The 23459-nt window shown below is 35.4% G+C and overlaps 3 protein-coding genes across 4 annotated transcripts in view; 2 read left to right on the forward strand and 1 right to left on the reverse strand.

Annotated features, from left to right (window-relative positions):
• Window positions 1-27: 27 nt before the first annotated feature.
• LOC128986145 (N-alpha-acetyltransferase 38-B, NatC auxiliary subunit-like) lies at window positions 28-10964 on the forward strand. Of its 2 annotated transcripts, none has more exons than XM_054406313.1 (3): window positions 28-332; window positions 2286-2472; window positions 4779-4893. In XM_054406313.1, the coding sequence occupies exons 1-3, from the start codon at window positions 261-263 to the stop codon at window positions 4793-4795; spliced, it is 276 nt and encodes a 91-aa protein (XP_054262288.1). In that variant the 5' UTR covers window positions 28-260; the 3' UTR covers window positions 4796-4893. The 2 variants fall into 2 exon arrangements, with proteins under 2 accessions (XP_054262288.1, XP_054262287.1); XM_054406312.1 differs by lacking the exon at window positions 4779-4893 and adding an exon at window positions 10732-10964 and having other exon boundaries at window positions 31-332.
• On the forward strand, window positions 4816-5747 carry LOC128986143 (L-aminoadipate-semialdehyde dehydrogenase-phosphopantetheinyl transferase-like). Its single transcript, XM_054406311.1, has one exon. It carries the CDS (start codon window positions 4816-4818, stop codon window positions 5692-5694), a length of 879 nt encoding a protein of 292 aa, XP_054262286.1. The 3' UTR covers window positions 5695-5747.
• A 4163-nt stretch (window positions 10965-15127) lies between the features above and the next one.
• The window catches only part of LOC128985007 (homeobox protein unc-42-like), a 40778-nt gene continuing 32446 nt past the window's right edge, over window positions 15128-23459 (reverse strand). Inside the window, exons 5-7 of the mRNA XM_054404381.1 lie at window positions 18276-18452; window positions 17565-17655; window positions 15128-15265 (exon numbers count right to left, since the gene is read on the reverse strand). Of these exons, the coding sequence (XP_054260356.1) occupies window positions 15159-15265; window positions 17565-17655; window positions 18276-18452 (375 nt within the window). The 3' untranslated portion in view covers window positions 15128-15158. The remainder of the gene's footprint in view (window positions 15266-17564; window positions 17656-18275; window positions 18453-23459) is intronic.

Here is a 23459-nt window from a genome sequence, read left to right on the forward strand (position 1 = left end):
CTGTGTTAGTGTCTGCAGCTGCTGCTGCTGTCAAGTCAGCTGTGCTGTAGGAGTGTCTATTTGTCTAATCGATTTCTAACCTTACCTCTTCAAAGTGCAAAGTCCAATAATTATTTTAGTTTAGTTTTAGATTAAGTATTTATTTAAGATTATGAAGCTCATAAAAAATCAAAAATAATCATAACTTACAATAACAACTTTCAGTGCTTTCAAATTTGTAGAGGTTAAAGTTAGGCCTGTATATTAAGGGTTTGGTAATTATGCGTACTAATAACTCAGATGGAAATATAAATGAAAATTGTCAATTGGCTTCTTACAAATCCAAGCATGAGGTAAGGCACTTAATTGAATAAGTTACAATGACAGGTTGAATAAGTTATTTCTATGAAAGAGGCCTAGTTTAAGTAGGCTTGGCCTATTAGTATGGATTAGACAATCCAATTTTTTCAGCTATCTTTACAGCTTTTAATGTGATGAGAATGGTTTACCTAACACTTAAAATGGAAACTAAGGCCTTTCATATACATGTTTATCATTCATTGTTAAAGACTGCATTATTCTCAATCTTTCAATATTCTATCAATATCAGCATGTCAACCCTGTAAAAATGGTGTAGGCCTAACCGTAAAATAAATAAATAAATGCTGCAGCCTCCCTTCCTTTGGGGTAGGTCTAAAAAAGTAGACTTAGCCTACAAAAGTTAAAGACGATGAAGGAGACATGGCTTGCTTAAAATGTTCCGGAAGAGCCGGGTTTGTAATTTTTATCGAACTTGATTCTAACATCGAAAAATTGGGTAGGCCTACAACTCCTCAAGGATAGGCTAAATTAATCGGCTGCACTTTAAGTTAGTTATCTGTCCCACACTCATTAAGAATGAATATATTTCGATCATTACATTCGATATGTAAAGTTTGGGTAAGATAGTTAGGTTGAACCTGTATCCTATAACCGAATGGAATAGCAAAATCGATATATCGAATAATCTAATATATCAATAGCCTATTTTTCATCGGATGGGTGTAAGTAGGAGAGATACTAAAGTGCAGCCAATTAGTCGACAAAATGAAAGTTTTCCATTTTTCCTTGTTTATTTGATTTCACCAAGGAAAACAACAGTAATTTGTCAACTCAGGATATTATTTAAAATCATAATGTAGGTAGCCTAACAAAATAAATATACTATTTTAACGTGATGTCTGTGATCGATAATTAGTGATTTCTATGTTAAGTTATAACTCAGCAGATCGCCCCAGAATGCAAATTTTCAATCTCCCCCCACCCAATGAGATTCAATTCCAAAGCAGTCCCCCCCCCCCTTTCAACTGGACGAAACCTGCACATACTTCAGTCCTAAGTTTAGCTAAGTACCGGTAACTGTCTCAGCAATATCTTGCCATCCCTTCTCATCCCATTGTAAGTTTTGAAGCTAGTTTTTGTGTTTAGTTCATGTACGTAGGCACTGATCGCAAGTGTAGACAAAATTTTGTTTCTTTTATTTTTGGGCTATTTTGATGATTGTGCTTTACTAGGATGATTGGTTATAACTAGGAGACCAGTTATATTTGATTATTAGATTGTTTTGTTTTGTTGAACGAGGTTTTAAATTACTGAAGTACCTAACAAGAAACAAATTTTAAACACAACCCCTTCAGTGCAACGCACAGAACAAACAATAAAGTTGGCTTCAGCTGTTCCATAAGGATGAGAAATCTACTAATGGAGTGTGTTTTAACATCCGTAATGGTTCTATTTATTAAAAGATCTCAACATCACAACAATAGCCTAAGTTAACTGAGTTTTATTATCAAGTTTAGTGTTAAGTTAAGACTTGTTTGTTTATTTTTATGTTGACGTTATCGTGTTGACGTGTATCGTTACTTATTAAGTACAGTACAATATGTCCTAAGCCCAGAAGCAATTTTCAGTAAACAAATAGAAATACAAGTTGTAGAAAATATAATGTAAGTCATAAGTTATATCACAGACAACCACAATAGTCTATGGTTATATTAAACACTGGCCTATTGTGAAAATGTCAATATATGCCATGGTGTGATACTGATCAAAAGCTAGCTTGGTTTTGCTGTTTACAAAATCAGTACGGTAGTTTGTATCTTTGAAGCAGTATCACTGTGTATTCCCAAAATTTCCACAGTTTGCAACAATTTATCACAGTAACTACCTACCGTTTCTTTTTTTATCAAAGAAAAATACCCCTAGTTTATGAAAAAGACACTTTTTTGAGTTAAGACTAAACAACTAATTGTGATTTTTATTTTCAGAACGATGATACCCCTGTAAAAAATCCTGATGAGATTGCTGAAGGTAAACAGAAACTGCAAAGCTGGATCAACAAACATATGAAGATTGAAATGACCGATGGTAGAATTCTTATTGGGATGTTTTTGTGCACAGACAGAGATGGAAATGTAATTTTGGGATCTTGCAGCGAGTACCTTAACCCTGAAGGTAATACTAGTCTCTTTTATTCTAATTTCCTTTTCAGATCCCTTGTTTTTATTCAATTTATTTTACATTTTCGTATTCCATTTGGTTCAATCTTAGACTGTGACTGTACCCTATTATTTATCTACAGTAAAGGTTTGAGGTTCCTTTTAGCCTTTCGTTTGCATGTATATGTCCAACATGAATTAAGGGTGCGCTCTACTTCTCCGCGAGGGAAGAGCAAGTTGGGGTAGTGGTTAGAGCGCGGGACTTCAGTCTGAGGTCGTGGGTTTGATCCCCGCCAAGTCACCAATGGATTTTATCTAAGTGATAATGCTGCAACCCCTAGGTCTAGCCTGAAGTAATGTGAAAAACAATCCCAGGCTCGTGCCTAGCGTCCTAGGACAAAAAAAAAAAAAAAGTGCGCTAATGCAAGGGTTTAGGATCTCGGTCATTGTCAGTTTAGTTCTTAACTAATTTACAATATATTTATGTTAATTAAAAATTATTCATTTCTTGTAGCTGTAGGCTTGTACTTTTGAAATTTTTTGATAATAGTAAAATTGTAAGATGAAAGTGACTGGTAAATACATCTAAATAAGCGTTTTTCTTTAAGAATTTTACACATACAAATAAATTTTTATAAGAAAATTAAAAAAGTAGAGTCATCAATTTGAATGTAAGGAGTAAGGAACAATATTCAGATTAAAAGTATTTTAAAAGTTTAAAGTGAGTAATTTAAGAGGACTTAAACGTCTGCCAGCACTTCTCGCTGCACTGTTCAATGGTGCAACATGGCTACTGAGGCCCGAGTTGAGATTTCTGAGCTGAGGTAGAGAGCACCCTTAGAGGGTTGATTGGTACAAAGGATCAAAAGGTACGAGAATGGGCAATACTGATAACACCTTTAAGCGATGTCTTTAGAATGTTACTAAACAAAATCACTGTCGTGGTTTACCACCAAAAACAATTTGGGCAACAAACTCAATAATTTACTTGCAAAAATATTGTCAAATACTGTCTCGAGAGGCTATAGTGATCAACTTCAAATGTGAATATCATTCGATCAGTTCCAGACATGACTGATTCTGTACTAAGATGCCATTTGTCCTTGGGCGTTCATTGAGATACTGTAATGAAAGGTCAGGGCTGTCACGTGGTTTATTGGTGCCCATGACGCGATGTTTGGCAGGTGCCCTCCTCCCCCTTAAACATACAATGAGCGATGCTCATGGCGGGTTACGATGCTTTCTGAGACATCATCTGCACTGGGCAAATCACTATTGTCAAAAAACCTAAATATATCCATCGGAAATATAGTCATTGTCCTCCACAATCACGGTAAAAACTAAATTGTCTTCTGCAGTCGTATGGATATCATCATCATCATCATTGTCACCCACAATTAGGACGAAATCAAGATTATTTCTTGGTAGTGTGATCATTCTCACTGTCTTCCACGATTGCCTCAATATCCTGAATATTTTTGGCAGTAACAGAGATATAAGTTAGTAATCGCAACAAAAACAAGATGAATTCCATCGGTCTTGTGGACATTATTATCGCCCTCTGTGATTGCAGCGAAATCGAGATAATCTCCTGAGGTCATATATTCCATCATTATCGTCTCATGTGATTGCGACAAAATCCTAAATATATCCATCGGTAACAGAAATTCAGTCATCGTCCTCCACGATAACAGGATGATCAAGATTATTCAGGGGTCCTGAAGACATCATCATCTTCCGCGATGCCGGTTTAATCCTAAGTATTTCGTGCAGTAACAAAAGTAGCATAGCCTATAATCGTCATCCTCTGTGATGCGGATAGATGGATTATCATCTTGATTATCCACCACGGTCTCGGAAACATGATCATTGTCTACGTTGCAACTGTAAAAGCTCAGCTTGAGCTTGATTTTCTGACTTGATGTTCGATTCCTCAAGCTTTTAGGCTAGGCTAAAAAAATTGAGCATCGCGATACATCTAACATAATTTTTTTCTAATATTTTCTACTACTTTAGCCGTGGCACTTGCCGGCGCTCCCCAAAGCCACTGCTTGCCCGCGGGGCCCAGGATGGTTTTCCGGTCGTCCCACCCACGCAACAGCCCTGCAAAAGGTCAACATTTCTTAAGTAGTTACCGGTACAAGATCCCTTTCAAAAAACATGAAAGTACCATTGACGTCTTATGCCGTAGAGAAACATAAAAAACCTTTAGTTGAGAATACTTCTGGGAGAATGTTTTAAAAAACCAATTGCTTTTGTAGGCCTATTGTAAGTTAAATGTGATTCTCTTAAGCTACTAATCATCGTTATTGTTTGCTTCAGGTATTATGCACATCTGAAGGAGATTAATGATGATTGGATGCTTTTGAGAATCATAAAAATGTCTCGTATCCAAAGTGCCAGATGGGCATTCAACTGCCGGGACTGGTCACCATCGGAATATGATGTTCAACTTTTAGCAAGTGGTCTTGATGCTGAAGACAAAGAACAAGTAGGAAAGTTTGTTTTTCAAAAAGATGCCAAATCGGCAATCATTGGACGATTTCTGACCAAGAAGTTTATATGTGATGCTACAGGTATTCTGTGGAAAAAAGTCAAGATTCTCCGTGATACTGAGCATAAAAAGCCATACTTTCCACAGGAACTTTACCCATCCTGCAGAGTACAGTTTAATATTTCGCACAGTGGTGATTTTGTTGTTTTAGCTGGGGAAATGGGTGATGTAAAAGTGGGGGTGGACGTAATGAAAGTAGAAAAACAGAGGACAACAACTGTTCCAGAATTTTTCCGATTGATGAACAAACAGTTTGCAGCTGAAGAGTGGAGTGTGGTGAAATCCCAATACACTGAATGTGAACAGATGGCAATGTTTTATCGGTTTTGGTGTTTGAAGGAGAGCTACACAAAAGCTACTGGGACAGGCATCACAGTTGACCTTCAGAAAATATGTTTTAAACTCAAAAACCTCCGTTTGGCTGTTAATTCGGTTGTGGGTGACACACAAGTTTTTGTTGAAGGCCAAAAACAAGAAGGGTGGCTGTTTCAAGAGACTATGATCAGCAACAACCACATTGCTTCCGTGGCTATTTTTAGCCCAGAGGGGTGTTCAGACTTTCATTCTAAAGGAGAACATTTCAGTGTTCTTAGCTTTGATGAGTTAATCTCCCAGTACGATCAAATATCAGATATTGATATTGATTTCAGTAAAAGGTTTTTGTCCAAGAAGATAAAACCGTGATTTATTTTAGACTACTATTATAGTAAATGGTTGGAATAAATGGTCAATCTTTATCACTTTTGCTGTTGTATATTTAAGTAACCTTATTTCCAGAATGTTTTTTTTCCTTCAAATTAATGTCTAACTCTTGAGCAGTAAAATATCTAGAGGATGCTCGAGAAAACCATGTGCCTCTTGCCAGTGCCGGATTTAGGGTAGATCTATTTGGGGTCCTAGACCAAATCAACCTGAGCCATTCTTTTAAGTGAAACTTCCCCTTAACCACAACAATATTATGAACATCTCCTATATGATCACAGGGGCAAATCAATTTTATCATTTGCAATCGCAGATGGATTGTGAACAACCCCAGCAATCAAGTATCTTATAAATTTTATCTTATCCAGAATTTAGATAAAAACACTTTTTGTAAATTTAATTTAAACAGTAGTGCAACTTCATCTAGGGTGAAATAACATTGTCAGCGCCTACATACAGTTACATAAACCCTCTTTTAACCGACCCTCAGGTGACCTAGCTTGATTCGGTTTAGTTAAAACAGAAAATATTTTAAGCATGTAAAATAGTTTTAAAATAAATTTTAGTTATGTTGTGGGAATGACAATCTTAGCTAGACATATATTACTGGACAAAAACTCTATGAATCTTTAAACTCTAAACCATTTGTAAAATGAGGGGTGTTTTGAAGTAAGGGTTGTTTTAGCGAATTTCCCATATAGGGAATAAGCTATTACCTTAGTACTCATGGTAAGACATGGACCCGGGACTGATTTACTTTTTCGTTTTGAGGTCCCCAGAGGCCAAAAACACCCTCCGTTCAAATTCATATACATTATATACGGTATATATAAATACTAAGTGAACCCGCGCGAATTTGCACGAATAATAAATTAGGATATTATAGCATCGTGGTTAGAAATTGCGTCGTTGTATCAACGTTGGTCTTGAGCTCGATCGTTGGCTATATGCAATCTAACTTCTTTTTGCTGTTCAGTAGGAGTATTTTGTAGGACGGAGCTCATCATGCTGAAAACTTGCGCGTATGGATTAATATCAACCAAATGTTGAGTCAAAATCTGCAGGAGTTCATAGTGCTGCAAGAGCCATTAGCTTTGTTTAGCATTCTTTCTTGAACAGCGGTTTCGACGTCGTAGATATAAATTTGGGCATATGTGGGATGCTCCCCCTCTGACGGTAGAAAGGTGCCAATTGAGTGATAAATTGTGTCGTGCGCCTTATACATGAACGGCCCTCCATCGTTATGTTCTTCAATTTTAGCTCGAGTGCTGACTTTTGTCGAGCACAGAGTTGTACGATCTAATGTTCTCTTTGTAGTTTCTGCTCAAATGATTTGCTCCATTAAGTAGGTTCTTGATATAATAACTTTCTCGGTATGGTGGTAGATTCACTTTTCCTTCATGGCAGCAGGATGAAAATCCTTCGCCTCGTGCTCTTTGTTCTTATTTAAAATGTAGCGCACCACATTTCTGACATTTTAATGCCATCTCGCCAAGTGAATGCGGCTGAATTCTCGCATTTGTCAGTGTAATTTTGTAAGTACACGTTACCACTGTTCCAGCTCATCGTCTGGGCTCCTCATGTTTTGCATTGCTTGCTGTAAGTTGACTCGCCGTGTCTGACCGGCAATATTTCTTTGTCGTCAGGTCCTTGGCATGTTTAAGCGAAAATAAAATGTAAAACTTTTCTCCCGTCGTGTCCTATAGGTAACATTTCTTTACCAGGTTTCTAATTATAAAAAAAAACATGCAAACTGTTTACATTTCAAAACCAAACAAAACAGCTGGGATTTTTTTAAACATATTGACATCTGTTTCAGAATATAATAACATTCAAATCAATCACAATGTTATCCTTATGGAAGGAACTTTGAGGGCAGCCCACTCCCTTAAAAAGATATCTATATATTAATTTGAATCTGTTTTTCTTTGTCACAGCTATTTTGAGAGAACCGCTGGGCGTAGAAACTCGGTAGAGGTGTCTAAAGAAAGGTCTTGGTCTGTAGATGAGCCATCAAAAGAGAAACATGGTGAATTCCCTTGGGGCTCTGCCCCAGTGGCCTTTGAATTCCCATCCCATGTTATTCTTATGGAGGAAAACGGGGTTTTTGTCACAGCTAATTTGAGAGAACGGCTGGGCGTAGAAACTCTGTAGGGGTCTCTAAAGAAAGGTCTTGGTCTGCAGATGAGCCATCAAAAGAGGAACGAGGTCAATTCCCTTGGGGCTCTGCCCCAGAAGCCTTTAAAGTTGCCTCCAGATTTGTTTACATTACGACCATATGCATAATTCTACACTACTTTTTAATGAAACAGCTGTTAATATTTAAATTGTGATTTATTGAATTTGTCAAAATAAAGTACAGTATTTGCAATGGGTTTTTCTGATTTTAAAATGGATTTTCTTCTGCATCGTGTCATGTTTTGCAATATAATGTTCTATTACCAAATCAGTGGAAAATCCTATTATCACAGTAACTCTTTTCTTTTGGAGTTAACTTATATCTATTGTATGGGTTGGTTTCTGCCTTTTTTACCACTTCTTAGAGATTGTACGTAGGTGATATTCGTTGGCATATTGCATCTGTAGACGAAACTTGGGTTGGTGTATAGAATGGAAAAGAGTGAGAAATCCTGGACAATTTGATATAGGCTAAAAATAAAACTGAATTAACACTGTTCTACATTTCTTGAGCAATCATTGAAATAACCGATTTGCAAACAATGGAAACATAGAAAAGTTATAGAACACAACCAAGTAGAAGAAATAGAAATAATGTTTTTTTCATTTATAATCGTTATCTTAGACAACCTAATGCGACTATGAGAGGGAAAAATTTGTAGAATACACCAAAAAAACAAGATCAGCTTTTTGAAAAAAGATAAGATATTTACAAAAAATTTTGATTATATCTAACTATTGTATAGATTGTGAGTATTTCCATAATCTTTGAGTCACCTGTAATGCAATTGCTCGAATTCGAGCAACAGGTACACTAGTATTTCTTTAATCTAAAGCCAGTTTGCACATCTACACACCTAGACGAACATTTTGGTAAATAATATGTGGGGTTAAATCTTAAAACAAAAAAGCCTTATTGTTCACAAAGTTTCATGTCACGTATTAAATATATAGATGTGTCCCTTAGCGCGATAACTCGAGCAAAAATTATCCGATTTTGATGAAATTTGGTAGAAACGTAGTTGGTTTTTCCCATTTTTGACTCTAATAACATAAAATTTCACAATTTCTTTCCAAACTATTTTGTAGAGCTTAAAAAAAGAAATCATATTGTATATTGAAGTGTTATTGTATTTTATGGTGTTTTTGGAATGTGGATGCAATTTTAAGACTTATTTGACTTATTTACTCTTCGCATTTTCGCTATAAACCTACTTGTTTAGGAGCTACATGATGTAAAATGTACACCGGAAGTCATTTGTCCATAGGCTGTTTTTAACTCCTAAACGAGTGGGTTTATCGAAAAAATGTCAAGAATAAAAAAGCTTTTAAATTGCATGTTCTATCCGAAAACATGATAAAATATAGGGTGTTCCATAAGAAATTTCAAAGTTGGCCGCCATTTTGGAAAATGGCGGCTGAATTTCAAAAATATAAAATCATATTTTTAACTGCCACAAAAAATAAAGGAATGTCCCCCATTTAAAGTTTTCTCTAATTCTTACCGTTTCCGATATCCCAATGGTGGCCTCCTTGAGTTGATCACCCTGTATATAAAATCCAATGTATGTTTGTTTGTCCTTTATGGACTCCAAAACCGCTCGACAGATTGTAATGAAACTTTCAGGAGTTATTAAGCATTATTCAAGGATGGTTTGTGTGAAGTTTGGTGCAGATCCGTCAAAAGGGCTCCGTCCCAGTGGCTCTGGAGTTTCCCATGTTAACGTTATGAGTACTCATATTTAAATGGAATTAAAGAATCTTAACAGCTGGTTCAACTAAACAATTTGATTCTGTGATGTTCAATCGCATTAAAAAGTTAATAGGTTTACCAACAGGGTGCAGCACTATAATTTTTTATTTATTTATGAGAACAGCTAATTAGCAACCAAAAGGTGAGTGAGTGTAGCGAACGAACTTCAACCTGGAGGCGAGTTAGCGTAGCAAATGATCTAACCTGAAGGCAAGTGAGCGCAGCGAACGAGCTCCAACCTAAAGGTGAGTGAGCGTAGCGAAGGAACTTCAACCAGGACGTGTTTGAGCCATGCGAACGAGCTCATCTTGAAAACAAACGAGCATTTGACATAAAACTACAATAGGACAGGACCATGGGCAGGACGACTAGTATTTTAATACAATTTGGCAATTTTGTTTATTTCATACTAAGCTATCAACATTTCAATAATAAAACACACCTTAATACCTTCCCTGTAGCAGCAAACCTAGGTACTCATTAAAATTAATGTAATTTAATTAGGAAAAAAAATCTAAGCATTTTCAGGGAATATTGTAGAAATCCTACCAGGGTTAGAGTTAGAGGTAACTGTATACTTACATTTTGGGGCAATTCGTGGGTTTAACATGAAGTAAAATTCAAACCTCGGCATATCTACCTCTTAGTTTTTAGCGGATTTCGAGAACCCACTAAAAGTTATCGTCCTACAGCCCTACTAAGGAGTCCCATAAGCTACTGTAGTTAAACTGGTGTACTAAATCTGTCACCTATCCTAGCACCCTAGCTGTTCAAGCTGATTTCAGGTCTGGGTATATTGCTGTGACCAGATTTTTGCCCTCACATAATTTGTTGAAGGAGCTTTTTCTTGTATTGTAGAAGCCATTTGTTGACAGGCTTCATGATACTTAACTAAGCAACTGAGACAAAACATAACCTAGTCAAATGGAACTAAAAACACACCCTTTCCATTGTTGTCGCAATCAGCAGTTTGAGATCACGGAAACAGACGTAGTAACCTTTAGTTTTGCACTATTTTGTTTTAATAACACTAAACATAAAAACGTAGTAATTGTATTTCTCTAGTTAAAATTAATTGATTGTTGCAGTATGTGGATTCTCTGATGAACCAAGACTTCTTGGACTTGTGATGGTTCCTGGTCGTCACATTGTAAACATTCATTTTGATAGTCAGCCATCAGAAAAAGACATCACATAAACCTCGATCAGAAAACATAATCCAGCTTGGCGGTTTTTTATCATTTAAATTGTTGAATCATTGTGTAAATCATTTGTGGAGTCATATTACAAATCAGTACATTAAAAACACGTTTATTTCTTTATCCTTTAACTATGTACAAGACATCTATTGATACAATGTTTACATACTATGAATACATGTCTGTTTGAAAATTGCTAATACGCTTTTATAAATTGTGGTACTTTCCTAAATATTGTACAATCTTAAGCTGTAGTTTACATGAATAAATTAAACTGTTGGGAAAGCAAGATTATTTTAGTTGGTTTTATATATTACAGTTGTTTTCAAAAAAATGGTCAGCAAATAATATCTCAGATAATTTAAATTAGGCTACTTGTAAATAAAGGCTATATTTATTTTCAAACAGAGTTATCTTACAACTCTGTAGGTACTAGATTGATAACTTTATATGAAAAAATATCTGAAATTTACAATTTTTATGACTAAAATAAATTTTAAATTCTGTTCAGTTCAAAATCTAAGTAAAAATGTGAAAAGGGTATTTCTTAAAGGTAAATTTACAAATGTATTTGTTCTACAATCGCCTGTTTTCATAGTTAATTCTAAAATTTAAATTGTATCCATTAAATTAATCTCATGTAAACTATTTATCATTCAGTTGCCCTATCATTTTCAAGTCCAATTTTATCAAAGAATTGGGTTTAGGAACATTATAAGTGACCTCCATTTTTTAATATACAGATACACATTCATTCAAAATATATTAGGATTATGCATACAGAAGGTTTATCAAAAGGTAACAAAGTACAGTAGATCTAATTAGTTATTTGCAATTTGTTTTTGCAATAAATAATATTGTAATCCTGAGATAAATAAATAAATTTGCAGGGTGTCCCTCAAAGAGGTTGATATTTTGAAATTAATATACCAAACCACAGACGTATAAAACTCAATTAATGATATAACATTGTCTTATCTTAAACAACCTTAATTTTGTTTAACTAAGTAAAATCTAAAGTAACAAGAACCGAAGTAATTTTTTCAAATAAAATTACTTAAGTGAAAACACAACATTAATTTCTTTAAAGTTCAACCAACTTCGTTCTAATAGGTCGGAATCATGTGGAACTTGGAAGTGTTTTATGTACTTGTTGCAGCTGTGGAGTTTGAAGCTTGTGGGACACTCTGTATATTAAAATGTTATGTGTGTTAAAAATATACAAATACAAAAGTATACTGCAAGTTGTTTGGGGGCTGTTATCGAAACTGTGAAATGTCTTATTGATTTTGTAATCTTATAGAATCCAATTACTTCCATTATGCATTTCTAGGGTGGGAATCCTTCAATTCATAGAAAGTTCTCTTCAATTAAGAGGTATATCTTTTTTTCTAAGCTGCTAGTAATCAGCTTGATATTAACCAGGCCTTAAAAATGAGATCTAACCACTGAACCCATCTATTATTTCCCATGAAGGTTTTCTTTTCAAAATAAAAATCCTACAAGAAAATATAAATCTTTGACCAGCTTTAAAAATCTTTTTTATTCTATAAACATTACTATGTCTTCATAAGGCTCACAAATTGCAAACAAACTTCAGATCACAATACATAGAACATACATACAATACGAAGATATACTTATCACACATTTTGTTTCTTTTATGTACATAATATCCAACCTCTATTCTCTTCCTCAAAAGACAAAATAATTCTCTAACAAATATGTACATCAAGCATAAATTAATAAATTATAGACAAAACAACAAATACTTTACACAGAAACAATAGTACCGTAAAACTTAAGTTTTTTAGTAGTGTACATGAAATGCTAATCAAATTAAAATTATTTGAGGGCACTTTATTTGCAAAACTGCTACTGTATTATGGTTTGAAAAAGAGATTTTGATAGGTACAAAATCAAGATTTAATTAAATGAACACAATAGTATAAACATTTTTACAAATGTGTTGATATTTATGTTACTAGGAGTTCCATGTCTTATTACAACATTGTTAAAGCATTTTATTTTGTGGCAAAGCTTCGTAATTCTTTTTTTAAATTGTCTATTGGTATGAAACTTTTAATTAGTAGTTTAAAGGAGTTCAAAGTGATTCTTATATTTAGAAATTGGTAAAAGTTAGTGTGTCTCTTTGTTGTATATTTATAGTTTTTGTACATACCTAAGAAGTGCCCACTTTTAGTACCACACAATTATCTAAAGTAATGTTCTTATTTTTCTGAAATGAGTTGTAGTTCAAAGCAAAATATTTTTACTCAGCTTGAAGAGCGTCAACTATAGTCAAATGCATCTAAAACCAATATTTTGGTGTCTAGAAAATAATCAACCACAACTTTTACTTTGACTTTATCGTACACCACTTGTTGTAGACTTTATCACACTTTTATAAAATTAATTTCTTGTTTGTTAATATATCACTATTCTATTTTCATTTGCCCATGGTTTTAACTAATGTTTTGAGTAAGGACTGTAGTGTTAGACTTAACTCCTCTCTTCTAAGATTGGTCTTGAACATTATTATACTGGTTTGATGCTTCTGGTCATTATTACTTTTGGCCCAATGGAAAATTGAAATTTTTTAATTCAAAAAACTTTATAAACATTGTAACAACTTGAACTCCCCGTAAACACTAAACGTTTAAAATAGACAAAAAAATCCATACAATTCCATCTTGTTTGACATATTACTGAATTTTATAGATATAACTGCTACACTAGGAATTTGAAAAAATAGTCCCAGTTTAGATGAGCTCCTGCAGCTGATCTAGCAAGGTGCTGTTGAGTAGGCGCAGTGTACAGTCAGAGTTGAGTCGTCATTATGTCTGGTACTGGAGCATTGGTGCTGCGAGGTTGGGGTGATGACTGGTGTTCATCCTCAGAGCAGACAGACTCTTGTTGTACCACTCGTCTTCTGTAGTCATCCCTATAACAGTCAATAGTGTTAGATAATAGATGTAGTATATCAATATAGGCGCAGTGTACAGTCAGAGTTGAGTCGTCATTATGTCTGGTACTGGAGCATTGGTGCTGCGAGGTTGGGGTGATGACTGGTGTTCATCCTCAGAGCAGACAGACTCTTGTTGTACCACTCGTCTTCTGTAGTCATCCCTATAAAAGTCAATAGTGTTAGATAATAGATGTAGTATATCAATATAGGCGCAGTGTACAGTCAGAGTTGAGTCGTCATTATGTCGGTACTGGAGCATTGGTGCTGCGAGGTTGGGGTGATGACTGGTGTTCATCCTCAGAGCAGACAGACTCTTGTTGTACCACTCGTCTTCTGTAGTCATCCCTATAACAGTCAATAGTGTTAGATAATAGATGTAGTATATCAATATAGGCGCAGTGTACAGTCAGAGTTGAGTCGTCATTATGTCTGGTACTGGAGCATTGGTGCTGCGAGGTTGGGGTGATGACTGGTGTTCATCCTCAGAGCAGACAGACTCTTGTTGTACCACTCGTCTTCTGTAGTCATCCCTATAAAAGTCAATAGTGTTAGATAATAGATGTAGTATATCAATATAGGCGCAGTGTACAGTCAGAGTTGAGTCGTCATTATGTCTGGTACTGGAGCATTGGTGCTGCGAGGTTGGGGTGATGACTGGTGTTCATCCTCAGAGCAGACAGACTCTTGTTGTACCACTCGTCTTCTGTAGTCATCCCTATAAAAGTCAATAGTGTTAGATAATAGATGTAGTATATCAATATAGGCGCAGTGTACAGTCAGAGTTGAGTCGTCATTATGTCTGGTACTGCAGCATTGGTGCTGCGAGGTTGGGATGATGACTGGTGTTCATCCTCAGAGCAGACAAACTCTTGTTGTACCACTCGTCTTCTGTAGTCATCCCTACAACAATCAACATAGTTAGATAATAGATGTTGTCTATCAATACAGGCGCAGTGTACAGTCAGAGTTGAGTCGTCATTATGTCTGGTACTGGAGCATTGGTGCTGCGAGGTTGGGGTGATGACTGGTGTTCATCCTCAGAGCAGACAGACTCTTGTTGTACCACTCGTCTTCTGTAGTCATCCCTATAACAATCAATAGGGTTAGATAATAGATGTAGTATATCAATATAGGCGCAGTGTACAGTCAGAGTTGAGTCGTCATTATGTCTGGTACTGGAGCATTGGTGCTGCGAGGTTGGGATGATGACTGGTGTTCATCCTCAGTGCAGACAGACTCTTGTTGTACCACTCGTCTTCTGTAGTCATCCCTATAACAGTCAATAGTGTTAGATAATAGATGTAGTATATCAATATAGGCGCAGTGTACAGTCAGAGTTGAGTCGTCATTATGTCTGGTACTGCAGCATTGGTGCTGCGAGGTTGGGGTGATGACTGGTGTTCATCCTCAGAGCAGACAGACTCTTGTTGTACCACTCGTCTTCTGTAGTCATACCTATAACAGTCAACATCGTTGGATAATGTTGAATAGATCAAGTCCTATTCCCTTGTGTTGAAGTATTTTTTTTTTTTAATAATGAAGGTACATAGTTGAATTAAGCCACAATTGCTGTATTAATTTTGGATATGTCAACTTTTTAATCGTTCCAAACTCAAAGGAAGACTCCTGAGTTCTTGGCGAGGTTGACCTCAGAATTACTTGGAGGCGGTGTAGCCAACAACTTTTCATCGGACTAAACAGTGTACGAGTTGAATATTGCGACATTACATAACATGGCCCAATATTCCTAATGCAGTACCTTGCCAGGTATAAAATAAAATTAGGCAACGAGCTTCCTCTTCTGAGGTTGATTTCTTTGGAATAAGAGAATCAACGTCAATAAGAGAACATTAAGAAGAACAATAAGAGAATAAGAGAAAAAAACACAATTGTCTGATTTGCAACATTAAAATTTTATATCGTAACCATTTTCTACTCCAGTTTTGTTTAGTTATATTTTTTTCTAATACTGTGATGCATGTGTATGCAATTTTTCACGTCTTTCATAAATTATTATTGCACAATTTATTGATTGTTCTAGATATTTGTTACGTCTTATATAGCTGCTCTATATAAAATAACTGTTGTGAAATTAATTTTTATCCAGGCCTATTTATTTTTATTGTTGCAACTTAATGATTATTTATAATCTTTATTAGTTTCTGTTGTTGTTTATTAATATTGGTTTTTATTATTTTCGTCGTTATTATTAGTCTAATTAATCAGTTGTAAATAAAAAAAGTTGTCAATTTAGTTGTATTATTGGTGGGGTCATTTATAATTACTTATGTCTTTAGTACCATAGTCAAAATATTCAGTGCATTCTCCAGATTAAAATTGGTAATATTATGTTAAATTATACCGTTGCACCTTGACTATTGTACACATATGTAAATTTACTTTGCCATTTGAACAAATGAGTAAACAGTCAAACCTTTTATGGCACATCAACGATTTCAAGAACAAAATATAAGGGAGGACAATATTTGAATCTTAAGACTTAAATACGATCTAAGAGGATCTAGTTTATATAGGTACTTCAGCGTCCTACTTATTAATGAAATTTAAATCAAATAAAATTAAGTTTAAATAAGTATAGTTTCAAATTTAAAATCTCAATATACTCTATTTTATATAAAACCCAATTTTGATTTTGGAGAGAAGCATATTGTCACAGCCAGCAAATTCGTTCCCTCCCTCTTGCATTCAAACAACGAACGAAGCTCCAGCGGAAAACAGAGAGGATTTTATTTCCTACTTTTTCAAAACGATCTCTCGTTGCCGCTATTCGCGGCAAAACAATGCATACGAAATTCTCCCCCCCCCCCTCCACCCTCGCTCGCCGCGTTGAAGGCAATTTTCTTGAGTCATATGTTGACGCCGCCATCTTAACTCATTTCCTGAGTTTGATTGGATGTTTGCGTCTTAAGACGCTGCCGGAAACAGTCCCCATTTCCTCCTGAGGCGCCCGGGATGCTTTCCGAAAACTACATCTTTTACGTTCTTTCAAGCTTGGTTACCTCTTTTGGTTTACAGGGGAATTTCGTAGTGAAACTTTGTGGCGTAAGCTCCTGTGTCGTTTTTTTAAAGTTAACCGTAGACTTTGGATAATGCAAGATTGCAAGTTAACCTCTCTTTTATTGTAAAATGCAGAGTTTGTTTTGGTGTGTTATAAGCTCATTAAGGCTTAATTGGTGTAAACTAAATTTAATTTGGAGTAGAGTTTAAAGTATACGATTTTGCAATTATGTTATGAAAGCAGGGACAAAGAATATGTAAATCTATATATCGTTTCTATTTTTTAATTTGAAATGTTTAATGTCAGTATTACATTGTAAAGTTGGAAAATTGCCTTTAAAAGAATAAAAGGAAGGCTTAAGCGATCCGTTACCAGTTACTCCGAAAAGGTAGGTAACTGTTGCCGTGTATACCAGTTTTCGATAACTATCACCCAAACTTGTAACAGACACATTGCACTTGTATCTAAAAGACGTTACTTGTATCCAACGATGTAAAAAACTGAGTTGTTTATATCGTTGCTTGTATCATGAAAGATGTAAGGATCACATTTGATTTACAATCCTAATAGATCTACAGGTTCTTATTGTCACCAATCGTATTTATTATGTAGGTAGTGTTTACAAACCTGTTACATAATACGTATTACCTATTAATTTCAACAGGTACCTTACTGGTACCTGTTACAAGTAATATAACCACAACAAATACAAGTTAATAACGTTACGAGACTCACCCATGGTATCTTGCCTCATTCCTGACATGTTGGCGGCTCCGTGGCTCATTGTAAAGGGTTGCGTCATGCTGGGGTACGAGCTGGAACCCATCTGAAAATAATATGTCTAAAATAATAACACTAAACATGTTATATCGTCTGCCAAAGCATGAGACATTTGAAACTCGTTTTGTCAAGAACGGCACTACCGTTGGCCTCCTTCCATCCTATAAGTGGTTTAAAATGCCTTTAACATCGGTAATCCAATTTTTAAGATTAGCCAATTAATCATTAGTATCCAAAACGTGTTAATGCTGTTTTAATTAATCAAAATATTTACAACGCAAAGGTTTTATTTTAATCCTGTAGACCTGCTAAAACACGATAACTCAGTGCAAATAATTATAGCTCGTTTCTGGATCTAGAACAGACTTTTTGGGGGAAATTAAACATGGCTTTCGGATTAGAAATGAAACATTTTAATCTGCTACCAAGTCAGTCCATATACTTAAGATGCTAAGATACTGACATACAATCTGGTAATTGGCATTGGTCATATACACAACGTTCTTCGACAGGTTTTGACAATTGGTGTCGTAGAATACAGTTTATGCAGAGAAGTATCCACTAAATTTGACAAAAATATGGCCATCTGTTCTTAAATTGTACACGAATCGTCCTATAAAAACCCCGTGACACATTGAATAATTGTTCAAGCGTATATTGTCTTACCTGAGGGTATCTGTTCATCGTGTTGGGGTGCGGGTAAGGTTGGTAGCCCCTGCTAGCCGTAGGGTAGATGTTCCTCATCATAGCGCCGTTGCAAGTTGGTAACACTGAGGGTGCGAGGGCTTTCTGCAGTTGCTTCTCTTGCTTCCGATACTTCGCCCGCCGATTCTGGAACCATACCTGTCAAAATAGCGGGAATGGATTAGTTTAGTTTCCGCAATGATCTGTTTGATCTTACATTTACATAGTTTTGTTAGCGAAAAAATAACTGAGGCGAGAAATAATAGAGAAGTTTCAGAAGTTGATTCAGATATATCGTGCTGAGGCAAATTTCAATGTAACCCTTATGGGCCCGTGCTTTACAAAGCTATCTAAAACTATTGCCTTTCTATACTTCAGGATGCCTTCTCATCCTATTGTAAAACCTGTATCTGTCCTCTGCCGTTTGTTTTTATGCCCGATAACGTTTGAATGTGCCGCTGTCGACTAACCGTTTCTATTTTACTTTATACGGCAATCTAATCTGTGTCCTTTATTTTTTGTTACCATACCAGAAGATATAGAGCGCAACGGGTAAATGTTGAAAATCATAAAATATAAATGACATACGCCTCCATTAGTATTGTCCATTTGCATAATCAACCCCAAAGAGTTCTCTAGAGCTAGAAAATATTGCAAACAATAGTACAACGTCACACAACGCTAAGTAATGATCTCCTCTTAATAGCTTCCTCATGGAAGCTCCTCTTTATAATGATAAAATAAATTTCTGAGTTTTAATTAATGAGCTCAGATTTAGCATTGACAGGTGATATCTTTATTGAGATATTAGTTGTAAAGCTTTTACAATTTGAATAATCACTGGCGGCAGGTTTAGCGGTCACATAGTTTGCCATTAGGTAAAATCAAGGCTATGATGTATCTTGAAAAAAAAAAATAACTACCAACATTAGATCAACTTTTTTGTGTTAAAACTGTGAGTGCCTTCAATCTTGTACGTATGCAATGCCCACACAACTCAGCTGTACCTATATTGAGGTTCCGCGCCGTTGTGTTTTTTAATTTCAGGATTTGTTTCAGACCTCCCGCTAACCTCAAGTAAAGTCGGTGCTTGTATCAAAGCGGGTGTTTGTATGTAAATACGCGGCGTTTTAATCGCGTTGTGGCGCATCCGCTTGCCTCATTAGGGTCAAAGGCTTGCATATCATTAGCTCCAGACGCTCTTTAGCATTCCTTGTGTACAATTAGTGTCTTGTACCACGTTACAGTGGTGTTTGTACAGCTGTGTTGCCGGTTGATTGAGTGCAAAGTAGAACTTTACATATTTGAGAAAGTGTGGAAAATTATTTATTGCTGCTAGTTTCAACCGTGCTTAGCAGTGCGGTCTGAATTTTGAATTGAAACATTTAAAATAATGCAAAGAACAGCTAGTATTTCGGACTTAATTTTGAATTTGAAGTAATATCTTTCTTTAATACTTTCTTATTAAATGGTGACCATACAAAGTAGGTTTTTTAAGCCAAGTATGAATGGAGATGAGTGTAGGATGAGTGGCGCGATCTTGTAGTCTTTTTAGTGACTAAGGCCGTCATTCCTTAGACACAGCTGTTAATTAATAGCCCATACGGCTAATGGCAACTAAGAGACCTACAGTTTATAGTGGAATCCAAACCACATTTTTGCCTTGGTATATACGAATTGGTCTAATTATCAGGAAAGTACAGCGGATAGTCGTAGTACTCACTCGTGCGGACGTTAATCCACACCATGGAGTATCGGATCCACAGTGCATACCTATGAACATCCACAATTCGTGACCTCCTAGTAGCTGGATTACAGGACGACGCCACCCGTAGTAGTTTCTTTATAAACAATCTGCTTTGTCATAGTATTTTTCTAATGGGCCTATTATTATGAAAGATGAAAATAGTACATAGTTACGATTTAAAATATTTGATGGAATTATTTGTTAGCTCTACTGTAGTATAAAGTCATAAGGATTTGAAAAGTAAGAAAACATGTTAATGGAAATGGCAAACGTTTTAGTAATTATTTAGTTGATAAAATCAATATATTTTTGAAGTATCAGAATTCCACTTCAGAACTTTGAACGACTGACACAAAGATCCAAGACATTATATGCAATCGGCAATATGCCATCTCCATCCTACTATCTATCTTTGTGCGAATATTTTCCGTTATTATAAACAGTAGGATGAATTGTGAACCTAATGGTAAAATCACTATATCCTTTTATGGGTTCAAAATCAATCGCATGAAATATTTGGCTCTAAGACATCTACGGAAGTTATTTATACATCTAAAATTTCTTTTTTATATGTTTCAAATTCTGCTGAAATGCGGTTGAATAATTATCTTTCCAAGACGCTTGATGCCTACGTGTAAGGTTAAATCGGTGGTTTCCAAATTATTATTTTACTTAGCTCATACAAGTTACTAATGTTTAAAACTGCCCATAAATCTTGCTAACAAAACATTATTAATTCCCAAACGTTGCAACTTACGATTTTCAAGAGCACGACACATTTTGACATACAGCGAGTGGTTAAATTGAAGCAAGTTGTTTCCGTGTTAAATGTTTTGTAACGGCTTATGGCGGGGGGGGGGGGGGGGGGTTGAGTAGCTAATGTACCATTAGTGGCACTCCGTTTTAATTGGCACTTTAAAGTGCTGAGACTAAGACGGGAACGGAGCACTTAAACAACTTGACAACCGGGGAGCTTTCTAGGGACGCTTGCCATAACTTTATGGTTAGCTAGTCGCGGATGTGGTACAACTACTAATAGCGGGAGAAAAAGTATGTGTTTGATATCAAACTTTTTATAAACAACCGTTATTGCAGTAAAAACGTTGTAAAATGCATTGGATTGCGTTCAGCGTATGTATCTTTATTGTGTAAGTGTTTATCCATTAATACATGTTTCAAGAAGAAATAAGCTATACAAGATTTTTAGTAAATAAAGTATTGATAAGTCTTGGATAAATAGCAAGGACAGGCAAAGTTTTTAAAACAATACAAAAATGAGTTATTGGCAGAGCTTTGAAAAAGAAATACTGCGTTTCTATTACGATATTTTTGTAAAAAACATCATTAGAGGGTTAACGAACAAGTTTATCGCTTAAAACGTCAACAGTCTGTGATTAGTACATACAATAGATAGAAAATGTTATGCCTATGCTCAAATGTATTTACATATTTCTATACGATGAGTAATATAATTGATTTTAGCTATTGAGGTAGAAGTGCTATTACTATTAGTATTATTGTACCACCTTTAATCCAACATTTTACTATAAGAAAAAACAATTCAATGAGCCTCTTATAAGAGTACTTAATAAAGTAAACTACTTTATATTCCTATGTAATTCCTCAGTATAGGCCTACTCTACCGGTGTTTCAGTTTTATTATTTTTCTCATTCTGAAACCAGCAACACCTCTGAGATTGGATTGTTATATTAAACTTTAGTAAATCCGTACTCATGCTATTTCCACATTGATTCTGTGATAATGGTAATTGTTGGTAAATAAAAATAAATGCTGTCAAATGCGTGAAACCAAAAATAAAAATTCATGTTTCTGAACCACTTTGTGAAGACAAAAACAGCGTTTACTACACCTCCTTCAAATAGTCCAACGATTAATCAATTGAATCAGCTTACGTAGTACAAAAGAAACATTTATGCTTGTAACTTCATCAACACATATTTAAAATACGCGAAACACAAACATAAATACGAAACGTACAAATGAACATTTAAATATCGGTATCATGTCCGGCACGACGTGGACTCGGTACAGTAGTATTTTTATGTCTGGGTTGTTTGTGTTTTAAATATGTAGAGAAATTAATTATATTATCGTTATACTTATGTTTTCTTGTTTTCTATTGGTATTTATCACTACTTATGCACTTGATGCACAGTAAGTTCTGTATTTTCCATGTAAAAATTGTGAATCCCATTCTTGATAAATAAATGCGTTGACGAAGCTGCAAGCTTTAAAAATTATTGCTTTCGTAAACAAACGTGTAAGCGTTACGATTCAACGGAGGTATAGTTAAAGTTTTTGTCAAAACTAATAACTCCAAATCAATAACGCCAAACAGAGATCGAGCACAGCAGAAAGCTAATAGATCGTCTCGTGTTGTCGAACGCTCCGTTTTCAATTATCAGTTTTTAACGAGACGACTATGATAACAGGAGGGGCATGAGGGGAACTCGAAGGGGGGATAAGCCTCGAGCGAGGGTGGAAAAGGGGAGGGGGAGCAAAAATGGCGTCGGTGGGGATGGCCGCCATTATTGAAGCTCGATGTGTGTTGGGTAATTAGTTTGTGCCCGGGCAAGAGTAAACACTCGACAACCTAGTTAACCTAAACACATGATTTAGCTGGTAGCATATAATGAATTCGTTTTCCCGGTGAAGGGGTCAGATGCAGTTACACGCGTTTAGATAGTAAAGTTGAGTGAGATATCGCTTTCAACCATTTAAAGTGGGTTTACACAGTTTTTGATAGTTGTAAATTAAAATAGGATGAGTTTCTATATTTATAATTCGGCCGCTTAGAAAACGACCTGCGCGCTAATGCTAAACCAATGCTGAAGGAGGTCGCTTTCTAAGCGGCCGAACTATAGTTATGGAAATGCTAACCATTGTAAGGGTAGGTTTGCGGTTGTGTTATTTAAGCTGTGGGTTTTGTTTTTAACATAAAAAATATTTTTGATGTTTACGTTACATCAAAAAGTGCTGCATTAGTCCTAATCCGTTAACTGAAAATAACGATTTTCATTTTAATTTAATCCAGCAGCACAGTGGATTTAAGTGCAAAAAACTAAAGAAATATTTCATTGGTGGTAGTTTTCATGAACAAAGTTCTTCTTTGCTAAAAACCCTAAATTCATTTAAGGATGACCTTATTTTTAAGAAGATTTAAGATTTAAGAACATCCTTATCACCCAATTACTATATCACTGCTTTGTCACATACGATAGCTTAAAACCGTAGATTATTGGAGGTATTAAATATGAAGCTGAACCTCCGTAAAAGTCCTTAGTACTGTAACTATTTTTTGCGATTTTGTATTCACATGGCTATTGAAAATCTTCCAATATTTGTATATTTTTACTCACGGATATATGTATTGCTCACCACATTCATAAGTAAATTA

Source organism: Macrosteles quadrilineatus, unplaced genomic scaffold (genome assembly GCF_028750875.1).
Source record: "Macrosteles quadrilineatus isolate MER2022 unplaced genomic scaffold, UCM_ALF_1.0 Scaffold_2__2_contigs__length_208266976, whole genome shotgun sequence".
Classification (NCBI taxonomy): Eukaryota; Metazoa; Arthropoda; class Insecta; order Hemiptera; family Cicadellidae; genus Macrosteles; species Macrosteles quadrilineatus.